Genomic DNA, 17,308 nt, shown 5'->3' on the forward strand with positions numbered 1-17,308 from the left:
CTGAATGTGGGTGACAGTTATGTGGCTTGATCTGTCTTTTGTGGAGGGAACCCTGGCAGTGGGACCAGGACTTAACCTGGGTGCATGAAATGGCTTTTTGGAGCCCATTCCCTATGGTGGAATACCTTGCTCAACCTTGATATGGGGGGAGGGACTGGGTCTTGCCTTAACTTGATATGCCAGACTTTGTTGACTCTTCAAGGGAGGCCTTACCACCTTTGAGGAGTGGATGGGGGATAGCATGGGGGTAGGTAGAGGGGCAGGAGAAGGGGAGGGAGGGGGAACTGGGGGTTGTATGTAAAATGGAAAAAAAAAGCCTATAAATTAAAAAAAGTGAAAGAAGCTCTTGTTCACAGCCATAACCAGTAAGTCAGAACAACCTAATGGTTTTTAGTGGAAGACCATGACTTGGCTTGCAAACTCCCTTAAAACATACACCCATGGAATATTAGAATTGTTCTCCTACACAATGCTTGCTTACCCGATGACAAAGAATAAACTCCCTAATGTTTCTCTCACAGAACTGGCTAAATATTACACTGAGCCACGCAGTGGTGGTGCACGCCTTTAATCCCAGCACTTGGGAGGTAGAGGCAGGTAGATCTCTGTGAGGTCAGGGCCAGCCTGGTCTACAAGAGCTAGTTCCAGGACAGGCTCCAAAGCTACAGAGAAACCTGGTCTCAAAACTCCCTCACCCCCTCCAAAAAAAAAAAAAAAAAAAAAACCCAAAAAGTCACACACTGAACCAAATTCATATTAGGAACAACTAGAGTAATGGTGTAGAATGTGATTTGTCTTCTACCCAGAGTCCTTCAAAGGATATTTTAGTGAAGACCGTTTAATGAATTTTCAGAGGCTTGTCACTAAAAGAGGTTTCCAGAACTCATGGAATAGGAAAAGGTATGAAAACATTGATCATGATGCATCACCAGGTGACGTAGGATTCCCCTCTGTATGCTGTGGATACCATTGGTTAATAAAGAAACTGTCTTGGCCTGTGATAGGGCAAAAGAATAGTGATAGGTGGGGAAAACTAAACCAAATGCTGGGAGAAAGGAGGCAGAGTCAGGGAAACACCATGTAGCCCCACCAGAGACAGGCCGGACAGAACTTTACCCAATAAGCCATAGCCACGTGGCGATACACAGATTAATAGAAATAAGTTAAATTAAGATGTAATAGTTAGCCAATAAGAAGCTAGAGCTAATGGGCCAAACAGTGATCTAATTAATACAATTTCTGTGTGGTTATTTCGGGGCTGAGTTGCCAGGTGGTCGGGAAACAAACATGTGACCTCATACAACAACCAGGAGCTGAAGATTGAGGGATAGCAGTAAATCCGAGCAAGGCTATGTGACATCAACTCACTCCTTCCTGTGTCAAGATAAACTCAACTAGAAAGACTAAGGAGAAGAAATCCTAGCTCAAAACTACCCCCAAAGCATGAACAACGTCTGATCTAGACGTTCCAGACCAAACTCCCCAGGCTATCGTCAAAGGCTAAGGTAAATTAGAATCAAGGGGAGGAATGGCACACAGTTGAAAAATTAAAACTGATTTTTAGTATTTTCACATTAATCCTTTTTGATATTTTTATGAAAATATTTCCAATCCAGAGACTGTCCAAGATCCAAGATATCAGAGACGTCCTACTGTGTCTACCATGGTCTATAACAAATTGACTTCTTCTCACAAGGTCATGTCTAATGTCATGCCTAGAACCTACCGCAGCCATTGAGTGTTCTAACAAAGTTTCCAAAAGATTCAAGGAACTTATTTGCGTGTTTACTAGTTAGCTACCTATAGATAGGGTTAGTAAAGGACAACTGTCTTTAAGACAGACGTTAATGATGTACCTTGGTGGTGAGTTGTCATGGGCTGTGGGTGGAATTTCACGTAAGGAAGGTAAACACAGAACATTGTGTACTCAATCTAGACTTGCAAGTCCCAGAATTATCTGAAATTCACAATATAAAATAATTATGCTTTGAGTTTTATAACAAAGTGGTCTGCATGCTGTTTTCCTGGGATGAACAACTGTATTTGCATAATTTCCTTTATACACGTTCACTGAATCAGAACACATTTTAAATCCAAATTTAATCATTTAATTTATAAATTTCACATATGCATGTATGTAAATATTCATAACAAATAGACCTTAGGTCATATGGCAGACTTGAGAGCACTCAGCCTTCACATTGGCCTATTATTGATTTATTAAAAGGTGTCACCGGAATTTTAATTTCTTAAAAATACATGTCGATTTCTGGCCAACACCTGAGATACTTCTGTCATACACATACTTCATTATCTACATGTACACAACATATACATGTGTATGTGTGCATGTGTGTGTGTGTAAATTAAAACTCCAAATCTCTTTTCTGTATAGATTACCTCAGATAAAATTAAAGAATTGAACATAAATGAATTATCTATGTAGTTATAACTAGTTGCATAAGATTAAACATAAAACAAGTTGGAACTTAGAGAAGCTTTTCGATTAAGTAGATACTGCTTAGACCTTGCCAGTTCCTCCAACATGGCACTGGTATCTTTGGCAGCGAACTGGTCAAACTGGACTTTTATCAATTGCCCAAAAGGAAAGCACCTGTGATTCAGCTTCTCTCTTTCAGTATTTAGAACAATATTTGAAGCAGGACACCGTTCTGATAGATTGAATGTGTTGAGTAGCTGGGGAAAACAACTTAGAAAGGGCTGTGACTGTGCAGCTCCGCTGATAACAATTATTTCATGTACAAGAACATTCAAGCTCCTGCTGCGGTCCTGTCAGTGTGATAGCTGGAGGGGCAATGGAGGTGGAGCAGACTCCTTCTGGCTCCATCTGGGGAGAAGTTTCTTGCCCTATTAGTGGAAACATCCTCACTGGGACGGCAGACTGTGCAAATGGCAAAGGGCTATCTGTGTGATTTGGGGTCCATTTCTATATTGCAGGTCGGGGGAAAGAACAATACCCACAGGCTGTAGGAATTCATAAAGGCCCTTCAGAAGAATGGCAGCTCCAGGAATGCTACCTTGGAGGGCAGTTCCCAGGGCTAGGAACTTGCATTCATCAAGGAAAATGACAGGAAAGAAAAGCATAGACAGGAACGGGGACATGTGGTGTGTTTTGTAGAATACTTGGGAAATTCTGCCCTTGACTTTTAAGGGTATTGTAAAAAGCAGTAAATCATGAAGGAAGGGAGAGGGAGTGAGGAAGAAAGGAAAAGAAAGAGAGAGTGGGGGAAGGAACGAAGGATGGGATGGAGAGCAAGATCCACCTATATTGAGACTGTCATGTCTTCCCAGAGTCAAGCAACCAAAGACTTTTACTCCTGGGAATAGAAAATGGAAAATCTGAATAAGTCGGGTAGACAGATGAAGAGACATGGGCTCACTCGTGCAGGCTGGAAACAAGCGGAGTAGAGCTGGCAGGGTTGAGGACTTAACTATAGTATCTAAGTGGAGTTGGAGGAAGGCAAAACCTGAACTGGCCCTATCATTGAACACTCTGGGAAAGCCGCTTCTGAGACAATGGTGGCTGCCACCTTTGTCTTTGGCAGTTGGGAGGCAAGAGATTCGTATGTCACCTCTTAAGCCCTGTCAGGCAGCCGTGTGACTCAGAACTGCTACTGTACCCAGATCCTGTAGCAAACTCATGGCTGAAAGTAGGAATTGGTGTGTCCACTAGGCAGCACAGAGGACAGAAATCATAATAAAGTATCCGTTGATCTCAAGGGGCTTGTAGTCCAGAAGAAAGGAGGAAAATATGTCTGCAAAGCACATGTAAACAAGGTGGAGGTAGTGGTACGGCATTTGCTGGGGCATGGGCTGCTTATCAGGAGGTGGCTGACTCATGTGCCTGTGTTGAACTTTGAAGACCTTATCCAGGTCGGAAAACCTGTATTCTAACATCGCTTCTGACATTTTGTGTCACTAACTTTTGATTGACTGTCTATTTCTCAGAAGCCAAACGAGGGTACACTCCAGCCCTTGGGTCCAATGCCTTCACAAGTCGGCTTTCATAAATTCTGAATGCCCCCACAGCGGTAAAGTTCACAGTGCAAACAATTCAGGAGACTTGTTTGAGTTGAGCTTGACTCTCCATCTGTGGGGGAAAGTGCTGAGGCTTCACTTCCTCTCCCACGTGACACTGTGGCTTCCACACATAGCTAAAAACAATTGTCCAGTGAACATGAAGTGAGTCGAAGTTTTAATTAAATCAAGACTGCTGAGAACGAAACCGGAGTGAATTCGTTCATTTTCAGGCATAAAGTGTGTGTGTGTGTGTGTGTGTGTGTGTGTGTGTGTGTGTGTGTGAAGCTACAGTACCCATACACCATATAGGCTCACACACCAAGTATATGTGGCCTCTTCATGTGAAGAAACATCCTTGGTATCATGTACTTTTACATGTCACCAGGTATACTGAAGATGTAGGTAGAACAAGGTGGTGGGATATCAGTGAAGATGACTCTCCTGGGAGGAGGACTCCTTTAGTGGGGTAACTGCACCAGAGGGTGTGCCCATGCCATGTAATGACTCCATGGTAGGATCTTATCAGGCAGGCTGACAAGTTTCTGTATGACGCAAGACTTCTGAGCCATGGCAATGGGAACAGAATAGGCAAGCAAGTGGTTTAAAATATCCTTCCAGGTGGTAGCTGGAAAAAAATTAATGCTTTAGGGATAATTTGGGCGGTAGGTTTGCAATATGCTCTTCTTTACTTCTCAAAATAGTTTATCTGTCAAGACACCAAGACACTTTTTGCCAAAGATTTTGTTTATTTAAAGCCACAGTCTTCTTCTATGTGGCAAATTAATTATGCAGTAGTTTCCTATGATACTGAACAGCTCCTTCTTAGAAAATTTTGACTATGCCCAGGGTGATCACAGGACAAACTGGGAGGAATATTTCTATTCTTTCTCGTGCGTATGCATCTGTGCATGTATGTGGGTACATATATGTGCATGTGAATGTATGTGGGTGTGCATGTGGAGGCCCCAGATTAACACTGGGAGTCTTCCTTCCTCGTTCTCCGCTTTGTTTACTCAGGCAAGATCTCAAAGCTCACCCCAGTTTGATGGCCATCTGGCTTCTGAGAGTCCCCCTGTCTCTGCCCCCTGCCTGGGGTTACAAATAGGCCTCCATGCTAACTCTGAATTTGCGAGGGTCCTGGGAATTCAAACAGTGATGCTCTTCTCCACGAACATGTCTCTGGCTCCTGAGAGGCCAACGGTGGTGTGTTTTCTCGTTCCCCTAGGTCCTGTACAACCTGTTCAAGTCATTCTGCCAGATGAAAACCATCCACCCCATCGACGTGTTTGCGGGCATCGCGAACTTCTTCGTCGTGGGAATTGGCGGGGTGCTCATCGGCATCCTCCTGGGATTTATCGCTGCCTTCACCACCCGTTTCACACACAACATCCGGGTCATTGAGCCACTGTTTGTCTTCCTGTACAGTTACTTGTCCTACATCACCGCTGAAATGTTCCACCTCTCAGGCATCATGGCGTAAGTGTCTTGCCGCTCACAGTTCTTGGACCTGTGCCTTCAGGGCTATTACAGTTGATAGAGTTATGTAAAAGGCTAGGATAGATTTTCTTATCCTGAGAACAGCTAGAATTGAACTCTCCATAAACCTTTTGTTACATCAAAAATGAAAGTACATGCTATCCAAATTTAATGCTAATACAATCTGAAGCTGACATGGGACAGGTGCTAAAATTAACCCTTGAGTGTCCTCTATGAAATGCAACAATGAGCGTGATTGTTGCTCTGGATCAGATATCAGCATTTTAGGAGGCTGATCCCCATTCAGTGTGCTCTGTGTGGGAGGCTGCAAAAATATTCCAGCCAGGTTGCACCGCCTAAACTGTCCATGGGCTTCTAGAGCAGTTGCTGTGGGCCCATTTGAATGCCCTAACTCACAGCAGGTTTGCTGGCAACAGTTTAAACTCCTTTAATACAGCATGCAATGGCTAAGATCCTGCAATTTGATGTGGATTATTTTAAAATGGAAGTTAAGTATTTTGATACGGGGTTCCAATTGTCTCGAAATAAATAGTACTAATTGATTTATTAAAGATACAGTTAGTGTTTTATTCACCAACTTGGGAGAAGGTTTTTTTTAAAAGCTTGTATATGTGTGAGCTGCAGATTGCTAATATTTGGATCACACTGGTCTTCAAGATGTTATCCTGAAGTAAACTAGTCAACGGAGGGTTTCACCCCAAAACAAGGGCAATATATGATGATTGAATTCTCTCTACAGTCAATAAAAAAGAACTTAGGAATAAACAGCGGGACGCCTACTTTGCTTTTGCCTTGACATTCAGTGACACTCTGTAAGCTGTAGCCCGCGTTAGGGTGTGGAGAATGTTTTTAGGGTTTGCTCTGTAATGTAGGCCACATTCCTTCTGCAGCTCTCTCCCCTGACCTGATGTAGGGGGTGCTTTGATTAAAGAGTGTCTGGCTGCATGCCTCTTAGCAACTCTTTCAATTCAGACGCAGATGGGGTCTGTGGTGCAAGGGGAGGTAAAGAGAAGTCGAACTCGTCATAAAAGCCACGAGTTAAAGGTTAGGTGGTTTTTCCGTTTCAAAGAGAACCTAAATAAAGCAACGCATTAATCCAGTTTGACCCAGTAATGAAACCTTCCTGGTTGCTATTCATATCACTGTGTGACTTCCAATGTCCCCGCTGTTCTTTGAGCAGCGCCGTTGAAAATGTGTGATCAGCTAATTACAGGGGCCGCCAACAGCATACGGACAGGACCCGGTGTCTAATTTCTCAGCAGGGTTGTTCTAGACACAGGTCCGTAGGAACCCTGGATTTCAGAATCTGACCGTGGGCTATGTGCTTGTCACTTGTCTAGAACACCGAAAGTGGCCATAGGAAATTAGTCATGTTGTACAATGTTCAAGGGTGGGGTACTGAGTGGTCGAAAAGTCACACGAGGGCAGAAATGGATGTGGGAGCAATGACGAGGTTGCTTGAAGTGTGTTGAGCCTAATTCTCCCCAATTCTCCACCAACTGGAGACCAAATATTCAAATGCCCCGAACTTACAGAGAACGCCTCATTCAAACTACCACGTCTACACTGTACCAAAATAATCTAAGGACCAACAAGTACAAAACTAAGTAAGAGATTCTAAGCGATCAGAATTCTTGCACAGCCACTGTCCCCTGATGGCAGAGGAAGGGGCATATTTCCATCAATGCACCAATTCTCTCACAAAGGGAGCTCTGTGTTCTAATGTGGGGTGGTCGTCGCGCTGCTCAAACCCCTAGGGGGCATGATGCTTCTCTAGGGTACACTCACAGGTACATTTGTGGGCACTCAATGTATGAACTCCCAGGCTGTAGCTACTATAGTGACCTTGGGACCCTGGTCGAGGCATACAGCAAATCCATATCATGAGAGGTATGCACCCACACTCTTCTTATGGAACTAAGAAATTCTTCTGGACTTGAATTGCACCGAGATTCGAAATGATTCTCATCCTTCCTGTTACCTAGGCTCTTTCTTATCATTAAAAAACAAAACAAATCAATCTTAAGTTTAACAGAAGTAAAGATGCTGGGGATACAGAACATTCTAAATTCTCTCGATGGTTTGCTAAGGAGGAGAGGATGTCTTCCCAGGGATACAAATAGGCAGGAGGGCAGTCAGGTGACCTCAGAGTCTACACTCCATCCCAGTGATCTGTGTAATAGTTAGGAAACAGCCCACTTCTGCCTTCCATCCTCCCTGGCACGCTCCCTAATCCTTTTCCATCCTTCTCCCTCCTCCTATTGCCCTTGTGGTCCTCTGACTTGGTTCAGGAGCTTTGCCTTTCACTGAATTCTGACAGCCTGTCCTGGAATGTGCTCATGGAAGTTAACAGGAGAGTCTGACTAGGAAGAAATTTCCTTCTACAGAGCAAAAGACTTGGCTTTAGGCTGAAAAGAAAACCAGCTTTTCAGGGTGGAAAGTCAAATTTATGTCTTGGTTGGAGTGAGATCATCCAGGCAAGTGTTCTTGGGTCTTCAGAAAGCTTGTTGTTTCTGCTGTTTGCTGTCATGAGGCTGTAGTTGGACAGGACACTCACTGACAACTATATTAATTACTATGTGATGGTGGGCTTCTGGCCTTCACTGGACATTCTTAGATTTAGATTTGAATTTCCCTTTCTGATGTTGCCAAACACGTTGACACCTCATTGAATGTGGAAGCATCATTTCTGCCTGCTTTCTCCTGTATTTCCAGGTGGGACTTAGGTGTGTGTGTGTGTGTGTGTGTGTGTGTGTGTGTGTGTGTGTGTGTATGTGTGTCTGTGTGTGTAAGACACATCTTTCTATGTCTAGGTGGTTCAGAGTTCATTTTTTTTTTTTTTGTGGCACTAGGCCTAAAGTTCAAGAAGGTTTTCATACCACCATCTACACAAAAAAATGTTGTATATCAATCGCTCTGGACACTTTTTTTGTATCAAAGCAACACTGAAGGAGGTGCAGCAGTGACTAACAGGTCTTTTGGGAACTATAAAACTCTTGACTTCATGTGTTTGGAACTTTGTGCTCAGTACACACTCCTGATGATTTCCCAATGATAATGTGGGATTCACCCTTTCTTCTCAAGGACTTGGATTGGTTCTTTGATGCTCTCCTAAAATTAAATCCATTAAAAATAATTTCCTTTCATGCAAGTTTGTGATCTCCCTTTGGATACCAAGTTCTGGGCTTCAGCTTGTACCTCAAACAAACCCCTTGGGTCTGATATGTGCATTGCCCTTCAGAGGAAAGTTTGACCTCTCTTGTTGCTTATAGCCCTCTGGGAAAGGGTGGCTTTTCCCCCCTGGGTTTCAGGGATTTCAGAAATGCTTCATTTCTTGGAGGAGTTGATAGTCAGTGTTTTTTTTTTATTTCATTTTAAATAGGTTAATAATTCCACAGAGTTTCTTCTCTGAAGACTACTTCCTAAATATTTTATATTTATTGTTTCAATAAATATTGTACCTGCCTTATTGCAAAAAAGTAGGAAGTGGTAGTTTTTAACTTTACTTAATGAATGTGTACATTGAGGCCCAAACTCAACTGCAGGCTGCCTCGACAGGTAGTTACAGCTGTATCCTGGCTCTTTAGAAGCTGAGCCAGTCCAGTCCATGTTAAGAAAAATGGGGAGGAGAGAAGAAACATGAAAGAGAAAGGAGATGGAATTTCTAGAATGTAGGTGTTTCTAGAATGATGAGTTCAGGTCTGATCTAGGTGTGGATCCAGCCTGTGACTGAGCTGGTCACTCCTGCAGTGAGGATCCTGTTCTCTCTTCTTATTTTCCTTTGTAGGGTTGACATCATCTGTTCTACACTTTGAGAGGAATGGGAAAGCTTATCTTTGTTTGCTATATTGTACTGGGTCTGGATCCCTTTATTAGTTGCTCAGAAGGGTCCTGGGGAGTGAGCATGATGTTGCAACAGCACCAAAAAAAAAAAAAATACAATTCAGTAAAGTGGTGAAACTGAGCAGATAAAGGTCCCTAAAGGCCCTAGTAATGTGGGTTTTAGATGCTTTAATTATAGGTGGAAATGATTGACAGAACTGTGTTGGTAATTTGTTGATTTACATCAGATCTAAAGTGGGAAGATTGATACTGGGGAAGTTTGGGGTCATGTAAGCTAGTGATGCTGGTTTAAATGATGATTTAGGTCTTTTCTAGCTTTTCTGGCCTTTTCTAGCAAAGGGTAACATCTGTGGGCTGCAGCTGCTCTCCTCAGTCTTCCTTGTGCTTTGTAGCATCTAGGAGCTTACACATCAAGACTCAAGAACATGTCAAAATAATGTTAAAACCTAAGGAACACAGGATGCCGCAGGGCACTCCTAATGCATTGTATTAGACATCACAATCATGACGCATTTCAGACACAAGGAACATTTCCAACATCCAGCAACTATCAGACAGAGGGTTGGCTGGAAGGACACAGCGACCAAGCCTGGAGCCCAAGAGGCTCCGATGTCAAGTCCTTGTGCTTCTCCTTGGGTCACTGTGCCTTACAATACACAAGAAAGCAAGGAGTTTGTTATCAATTTAGGTTTATCCCTTCATTGATAGCATCCCTGGGTATGAACAAGTTCTTCAAAATCAGATGTCTCTACCCAAGTATAGTTGCTATATGGGATTCCTCCCATGGCAAAATGAGGCAGCAGATCAGGTAGACAATAAGAAAATAAAAGCAAGCCCTGCAATATTCTGGGAACCTTTATGGGAAAGAAAAAACAAACAAACAAAAAGCTTATTATCTTTTCTTTCCAAGTTTGCTTCAACAATAGGGTAAGAATTTTTTTAAAAGAGGAAATTTAAAAAGAGAGAGCCCAGAATCATGTAAGTAAATTAAGAATCCTTTTGCATTCATTTCTGTGTTTCCAGTTGTTTAGTATGAGTTAGCTGAGAAACGCCAGCATTTGCATGGTTAGTTTTTCCTTCTAGTCTGTCTAATGTGGTGGCCATACCCACATGGGATTTTCAAGCCTGACATGTAGAGAGTCAGAATCAAGTCGTGCACTAGGAGGAAAACAAATGCCAAATGATTAGTGCCAGTAAGAAAAGCAATTATAAAATATTTCATTAGTGACTTTTATATTAATTGGATGCTAAGAATCACAATATTTAGCATCTTTGGCTATGAAAAATCAGCACCACCAATTTGTATGCAAACTGGAGTCATTTGGGAATAGGGAACAGTTGAGGAATCGCCTCAATCAGATTGGCCTGTGGATGGATCTGTGAGGCGGTTTCTTGGTAGACGGTTGATGTAGGAGGACCAGCCCACTGTGGACAGTGCCACTCCTAGACAGGTGGTCCTAGCTTGTGTAAGAAGCGAACTGAGGAAGTCACAATGGACAAGCCGGTATTCAGTATTCCTCCGCAGCCTTTGCATCAGTTTGAAGCCTCTCAGGGGTTTCGATATAAATATCATCCACATCCCATATGGGCTGGAGCTGTCTTTGGGTAAGGCTGTGACTCCTGTAAGGATAAGCAAAACATAGCAAGCTCTGTAGACTGGGCTAGCACCTATTTGTGTGAAATAAAGTCACATAGCTTTCAATATTAAAAATACACTGTGTTGCCTCATCTTCTTAGAGATAAAACAATATTAAGAACATTGGTTTCAGTGGCTTATGGACACGGGCACACGTGCCTCTGATTTCTGTGAGCTGGAGGCCAGCCTGGGCTACAGAGTTTTCAGATCCTATGTCAAAAGTCAAAACCAAAGACAGGACATTCTTCTCCTCTCCACTTACTTTCTAGATGGTTCTATCGCCAAGGAGAATCAAGGCTGGATTTCAAAGCTGATAGCCAGTCTTCCTTCCTCCTAACCATACTTCTGATTCTGCAGGAGGCTGTACCAGTGGATGATGGCTTCACCATCCAAACTCAAGTTAATTCGCCAGTAGGATGAAGTTAATAAATGCCATTCTTGACTGACTTACGAAAATCAGTACATTGCAGTCCCGTGGCGACATTTGTCTACAACAAGCTTTTCCTGGCAAGGTCTGATGACACCTCTGGGCTTCTTCAGTGTTGACTCCAGGACAGGTTTAGGGTGTGACTGAGAATTCCACAGAGAGACAAAAAAAAAAAAAAATAGGGATGTTTGCCTGCTAAGTTAAAATGCCAGAATTCAGCAAACTTAAATCAAGAGCCTTATCAAATGATTCTGCCTTAGCTCCTTGAGGAACAGTGACATCTGTGTAACAGGATAGTGCTGTCATCACTAATTTTGGATGACTTTTTGACTTGCTCTTTGCATCCCTTGAGAAGGAAATATGTGTGATGTCACTGTTGTCTTATGTGTCAAGAACACTGAATTAAAGAAAATAACATTGCTTTCTATTCATATAGAAAGTCCAAAGTTTAAAACAATATAATGAATCATAAGTAAAATTTATTTAAGAAACAATTATTCTTTTCTTTCCGAAGATTTTTTTTTAGGAAATTGATAATGAAGTGGACATCTACTTTCTCACTAGGACTTCCTAGAATGATGTTTAGCTTTATCTTGTATTGATCGCTTGACTTCAAGTAAACAATTTAAACCTTAGAAAAATGCAAAGAATTTTATGATTTAGATGTCAGACCCTAAACAAACAGAACAGTGATTCTCAGCCTTCCCAATGCTGTGACCTTTTAATATAGTTCCTCATATTATGGTGAACCCTCAACCATAAAGTCATGAAAAAATAAATAAAGTTGCTACTTTGTAGCTTTAGTTTTACTACTGTTATGAATTAGCATGTAAATAGCTGGTATTTCCAATGATCTTAGACAACCCCTGTGAAAGAGTCATTTAACCCCTAAGGGGTCGTGACTCACAGGTCGAGAACCGCTGACTTAGAGTAAGGAATTCAAATGCAAGAGTGTTAGGGTCGGAATCTCAAATAACTCCCTAAAACCTAAAAGCTAAAGACTTTGTTACCATCCTATAGGAGGTGTTAAGATCTAATGTAGGCATGGCTGAGAGGTGGGTGGGAGCTCCTAAAGGGGACACTGGGACACATGCCTCCTGGCATTTCCCAGCCAACACAAGGCAGCTGCTTAGACACACACTGACATACCCATGTCATGGCCCAAAGCAAGAGGGCCAGGTGACCTGGACAAATCCCTGGGCCCAAATCAACATCTCTTCCTTCTGAGTTGTGTATCCCATGTTTCTACTGATAGACACACATCTAACACAGAGAGTTGAGGCCAGCTCTTCCAGTGACCTATTGGGCACCTGAAGGCGATTACCTCACCTTGATTTTCAAGGCCTCGGTTTGCATTTCATTTGTCCTCTGCACAGAGAGTTCATGGCCGGGGGACTCTGAGCATGGGCTGTGTTCCACGGTGAAGAACAGCCATGTGAAGCTCCTCCGTATGCCCAAATACTCCTCTAACCCCTCTTTCTCTATTCCTCCACTTCTCCTTTGCCTCAATCAAAGCTCTGAGTTTTCAGTGTTCCCGAAAGGTCCGGCCAAGCGGCCGAGCCTGCCTTCCCACGTGCCTCACTCTTAATCCCTAGCTATTTGAGATAAGTTGAGTCATCCGGTGCCCTTGTAGCCAGGTGTTCAGTTCAAAGAGGAGAGCAAAGCTGTGTGAATAAGAGGAGCAGAAACAAACCCAAGGAAGAGGATTGCTGGGTTCTCTGAATAAACAGACTCCCGACCAGGACAGGTACAGATCACTGGGGACATGACAGCAAGGACTCCCCAAGGTTGTCAAAACCTCTTTGTCAATGCCGCCTTCCTTTGTGCGTGGTCAGGCACAAAGAAAGGTTTACATAGCTATTGGGTTTTATGGATCTGCAGCCCAGCTGCTGGAGAGTGAGGGAGATCTATCCAACCAGTTCATATCAGGAAACGTTTCAGAGGAAGGACAATGGCTGGCTCACCAATTTGGAGGAGTGACTGGATGAAGCTCTATGGACCATCCCTGTTTCGTGAAAAGCAAAGCCTGCTACGGGTAGAAAGTACTGATTTGCCCGTCGGCTAAGACTGAGACAGCAACCCAATCTATGACTCGGTGTTTATCAGGAGGGGAAATCACCTTTAAAAAAAAAAGGATAGAAATGATGATGCTTTTCAGTGAGATCTTCTTGATAAAAAGAAGAGCATTTTGAGAGGATTGGGGAAGATTAATGAAAGCCTCCAGGTTGAGATGTTGTGGGGTCTCCGTGGACCTGAATTCTGGGGAGAAGAGGAAAGCCGACTCTCCCATCTGCCAGGCAGGTGTCTGGGACTCACCTTGGGCTTGGTCCACCTGTGTCACTTTGTTATAATGAGTACAGCAGCAGATGTCCAGATCTCTTTTATGCCACTGCTTTGCATGCAACTGACAGTCTAACTAACGGTGCTGTGGGGTAAAAGCCAGAGGTCACAGCCCTGACTTGGCCAGCCGCCTCCAGGGCTAAGGAATCCTTCTCAGGAGAGGATGTGCGGCTGGCAGCAGCAGGAAGGTGCCTGGTTGGAGGTGGGGGGGGGGGATAGCTGAAAAACACAATTAGAACACAGTAGCCCTCAGATCCTGTGATAACCCCTGGCCCCCCTCTAATAAAGCAATAAAGCGTTAAGTAAGATGATTCATCATTAGTCCTTCATGATCCCTCAGGCTGTGTGTGTCCCACTTACTCCCTTACGACTTTGGTGCATTTAGAAATTACTCAGAACGATCCTTCCATGTAGACACCGGATTTTCTCGGATGAAGCAAGGGATTTGCATCTTTCCATTCCACAAATTCCGTAGTTCACAGACAGAATGTTCTAATACACATGCCACATACACTGTAAGAAACTTTATAAAGCAACCATTCAAACTCACGTTCCCAGGACACACAAGCAACCTAGAGAATGGTTTGTACATCAGTACAAGGGTATTATGGGGTCAGGTTCCATGCACAGCGATGCATGGGGTCTCTCTCCGCCATGCCCATGTGGCAGAACCTACTTTAATTTCTTTGTTAAGAGCAGACCAAGTCCTTCAGGGTCTTTGTAGTCTTACTCAGCACTCTTTAGCTAGAGCTATTGGACTCCATGGGCCTACGATTCCTTGTCGCTCATCACACTGTGGGCAATGACTTATGACCCTTTGTGCGATCCCGCTGCGTGAAACCACACCTGCACCAGGTGCCGATGGGGGATATGCAAACACTGGTGGAACTTAAAAAAATTATAAAAGGTAAAGTAAAAAATGAAGTGGGGAGGCTATGAAGGCGGACAAGGTTCTGATAGGAGTTAACTCACCGTATACAGTAGTTAAGACCATTAATTTCATTTTTCGTATTTGACAGAAGGTCATTCAGTTTTTATGCTTGTGACTTCCTCTGAAAGCAATTTTCATTTGCATTTGATAATATGTCAGACCCACTTTCTTTTGGCCATTGGGTTTCCTGGAAGAGACAACTGACTCTATAGTAAACTCACGCTCTGGAATAATTAATTTACTTCACACGAGTGAGCTCTTTTTTTCTGAGAACATGCCCTGTGCCCAGAGTCACCATAAGACCTGGATTTAATCAATACAGAGAGAGCTACTGAATGGGACTTCATCATTGCAAGACTGGACTCTGAGTATGCCTTCATTTTGGCAAAGTTTCTATTGAAAATATAGGATTTGTTTGTGTTGTTTGTGTGATTTTTATTGGCTCACTTTAATAGCATATGCAGAGTTGTAGTGAGAGCAAGTGCATTGTGCAATGACCCTATCAGCCAGCATTCTATAAAGCAGCTCCAGTTCTAGGGAGAATCTCTGTGGTGGTTTGAATGTAATTGGCCCCCATTGAGGGAGTGGCACTATTAGGAGTGTGGCTTTGTTGGAGGAAGTGTGTCACTGTGAGGGTGGGCTTTGAGGTTTCCTATGCTCAGGGTATCACCCAATTCTCAGTTGACTTCCTGTTGCCCGTAGTATGGAGGAATCTCAGCTACTATCCTAGTACCATGTCTGCCTGCACACTGCCATGTTCCGCATCGTGACGTTGATGGACTGAACCTCTGAAACTGTCAGGGAGCCACCCCAAGGAAATGTTTTCTTTATCAAAGTTGCTGTGGTCATGGTGCCTCTTTACGGCAATAAAATCCCTAACTAAGACAGTCTCCTAATGCTGAATGCCTAATGTCAGAATTGAATTTAGAAAATTGATCACTGAATTTTAAAGGTATTTAATTTATAAACATATAACTAGTAAGTATGTCCTCTATAAATATACACAGAAAGCATGTCTATGCATGTCTGTACAAAAACTATATATATATATATATATATATAATATGTATATATGTATGCACTTACATATCTTTACTTACATATCTTTACAACCAGAAATCTGACTCCACCTCCTGTTTTCAATTCTAATGTTGGGTCCCTTTGGTTTTAAAGATTGGGCCATCTAGTCAAAAAACCTGAACATGGCAGCAACTCAGGTACTGAACCACGCTATGCTGAGAGTAATATGAGCTTATACTCTCTTAAAGTATACATTCTGATAGAAGGAAATGCAGTCTACAAAAGGTCAGCTTCATGGGATGCTTTACCAGAGTCAAGGCCTCCTACAGAAGACGGGAACCATTGGAAGAATTTTCTATTCACAGATAGTCAAATGACAGATCATTTAAGGAAAAACTTTGTCTTATCCTTGAAGACTTTGTTGAGGGAGTATTAGCTAGCCTGATCTTTGCCTCTGCTATATTTTAAGCAATATGAGGATGAAGAAAACCTCAATTGCTGCTGAATGCAAAACCCACTAATTACAGTGATTTTACTTTTCCATCTCTAAATTGGTGATAATCACCATACATTTATGTTAAAGTGAGGCAAGATGATCACAAAGCAGTATGTCTGACCTCCATGTGGTCTCACACAGTGAAACCTAACACCTGTCAAAACATGTCCATGTTTTGGTTTGTTACATAGGCCAGGTGCGGGAGCGGGCTTTGAAAGTAAAATGACAAGCTATCGAAGGAAACAAATTATCTGTATCGGTTCGGTTTGTGCCCTTCCCAATCTGTCCTCTGCACGCGTGACGCCCCTCCAGAGGTTTTTTTTTTCCTAGAGTATGATTTCGTTCATATCAAAGTACGATTCCTATGAAGAGCATATTCATATAGGAACCGAGTCAAGATGCATTAAAGGTATAATCGACATACAAATCAATGGATACTTTTCTTGTTCCTAGTGGACTTAGGGGAAATAGAGATAGGGACCGAGATGATGGGGGCTGGGTCAAGTTACAGCCAAATATGTCAACCTCAACCTCCTACCCTGCCTACAGAATCCAGTAGAAGCTCTTGATTGTTATGTATGCCTATCATTGTCTGACCCTTGCCGCCTCGAGTGATCTTTTAATGCCATGATTCCACTCTCCTCCGGCTACCAGAATATTCTTGTAGTTCCACCTGCTTTTCTTAAGTTGCACTAATCTGTCTGGGAGCTCTTCTTCTGTAAATTCTACCAACTGTGTATTGGCAATGTTTGTAAAAGACAGGTGCATCCACGCTGAGGGGGTGCGGGCTTTTTCTTGGTACAACTCCATGTGATACAGAGGGTGATGGTCACTTCCACAATGGTTATATGGTATAGACACTATAGATAATCCATATACATTTCAGAATGTACAAGGTGGAGTGTTTAGGTTGTGTTTGAATACTGTCATTGTATAAGGGACTCAAGCATCACATTTTATCGTCACGGGGGCTCTTCACACTGCACCATTGCAGGTGTGGAAGGGAGGCTCTGCTTTCCTCCCATTTTTCGTTCTCAATGGCCTCTTGCTGATGAAGCATTTGTACAAATGCACCCT

General features: G+C 42.9%; 1 protein-coding gene across 1 annotated transcript in view; it reads left to right on the forward strand.

Moving 5' to 3' along the window:
* The window catches only part of Slc9a2 (solute carrier family 9 member A2), an 86,474-nt gene that overhangs the window by 37,970 nt on the left and 31,196 nt on the right, over window positions 1–17,308 (forward strand). The window contains exon 3 of the mRNA XM_038343500.1: window positions 5,267–5,517. Within this exon, the coding sequence (XP_038199428.1) occupies window positions 5,267–5,517 (251 nt within the window). The remainder of the gene's footprint in view (window positions 1–5,266; window positions 5,518–17,308) is intronic.

This window comes from Arvicola amphibius, chromosome 9 (assembly GCF_903992535.2).
Source record: "Arvicola amphibius chromosome 9, mArvAmp1.2, whole genome shotgun sequence".
Classification (NCBI taxonomy): Eukaryota; Metazoa; Chordata; class Mammalia; order Rodentia; family Cricetidae; genus Arvicola; species Arvicola amphibius.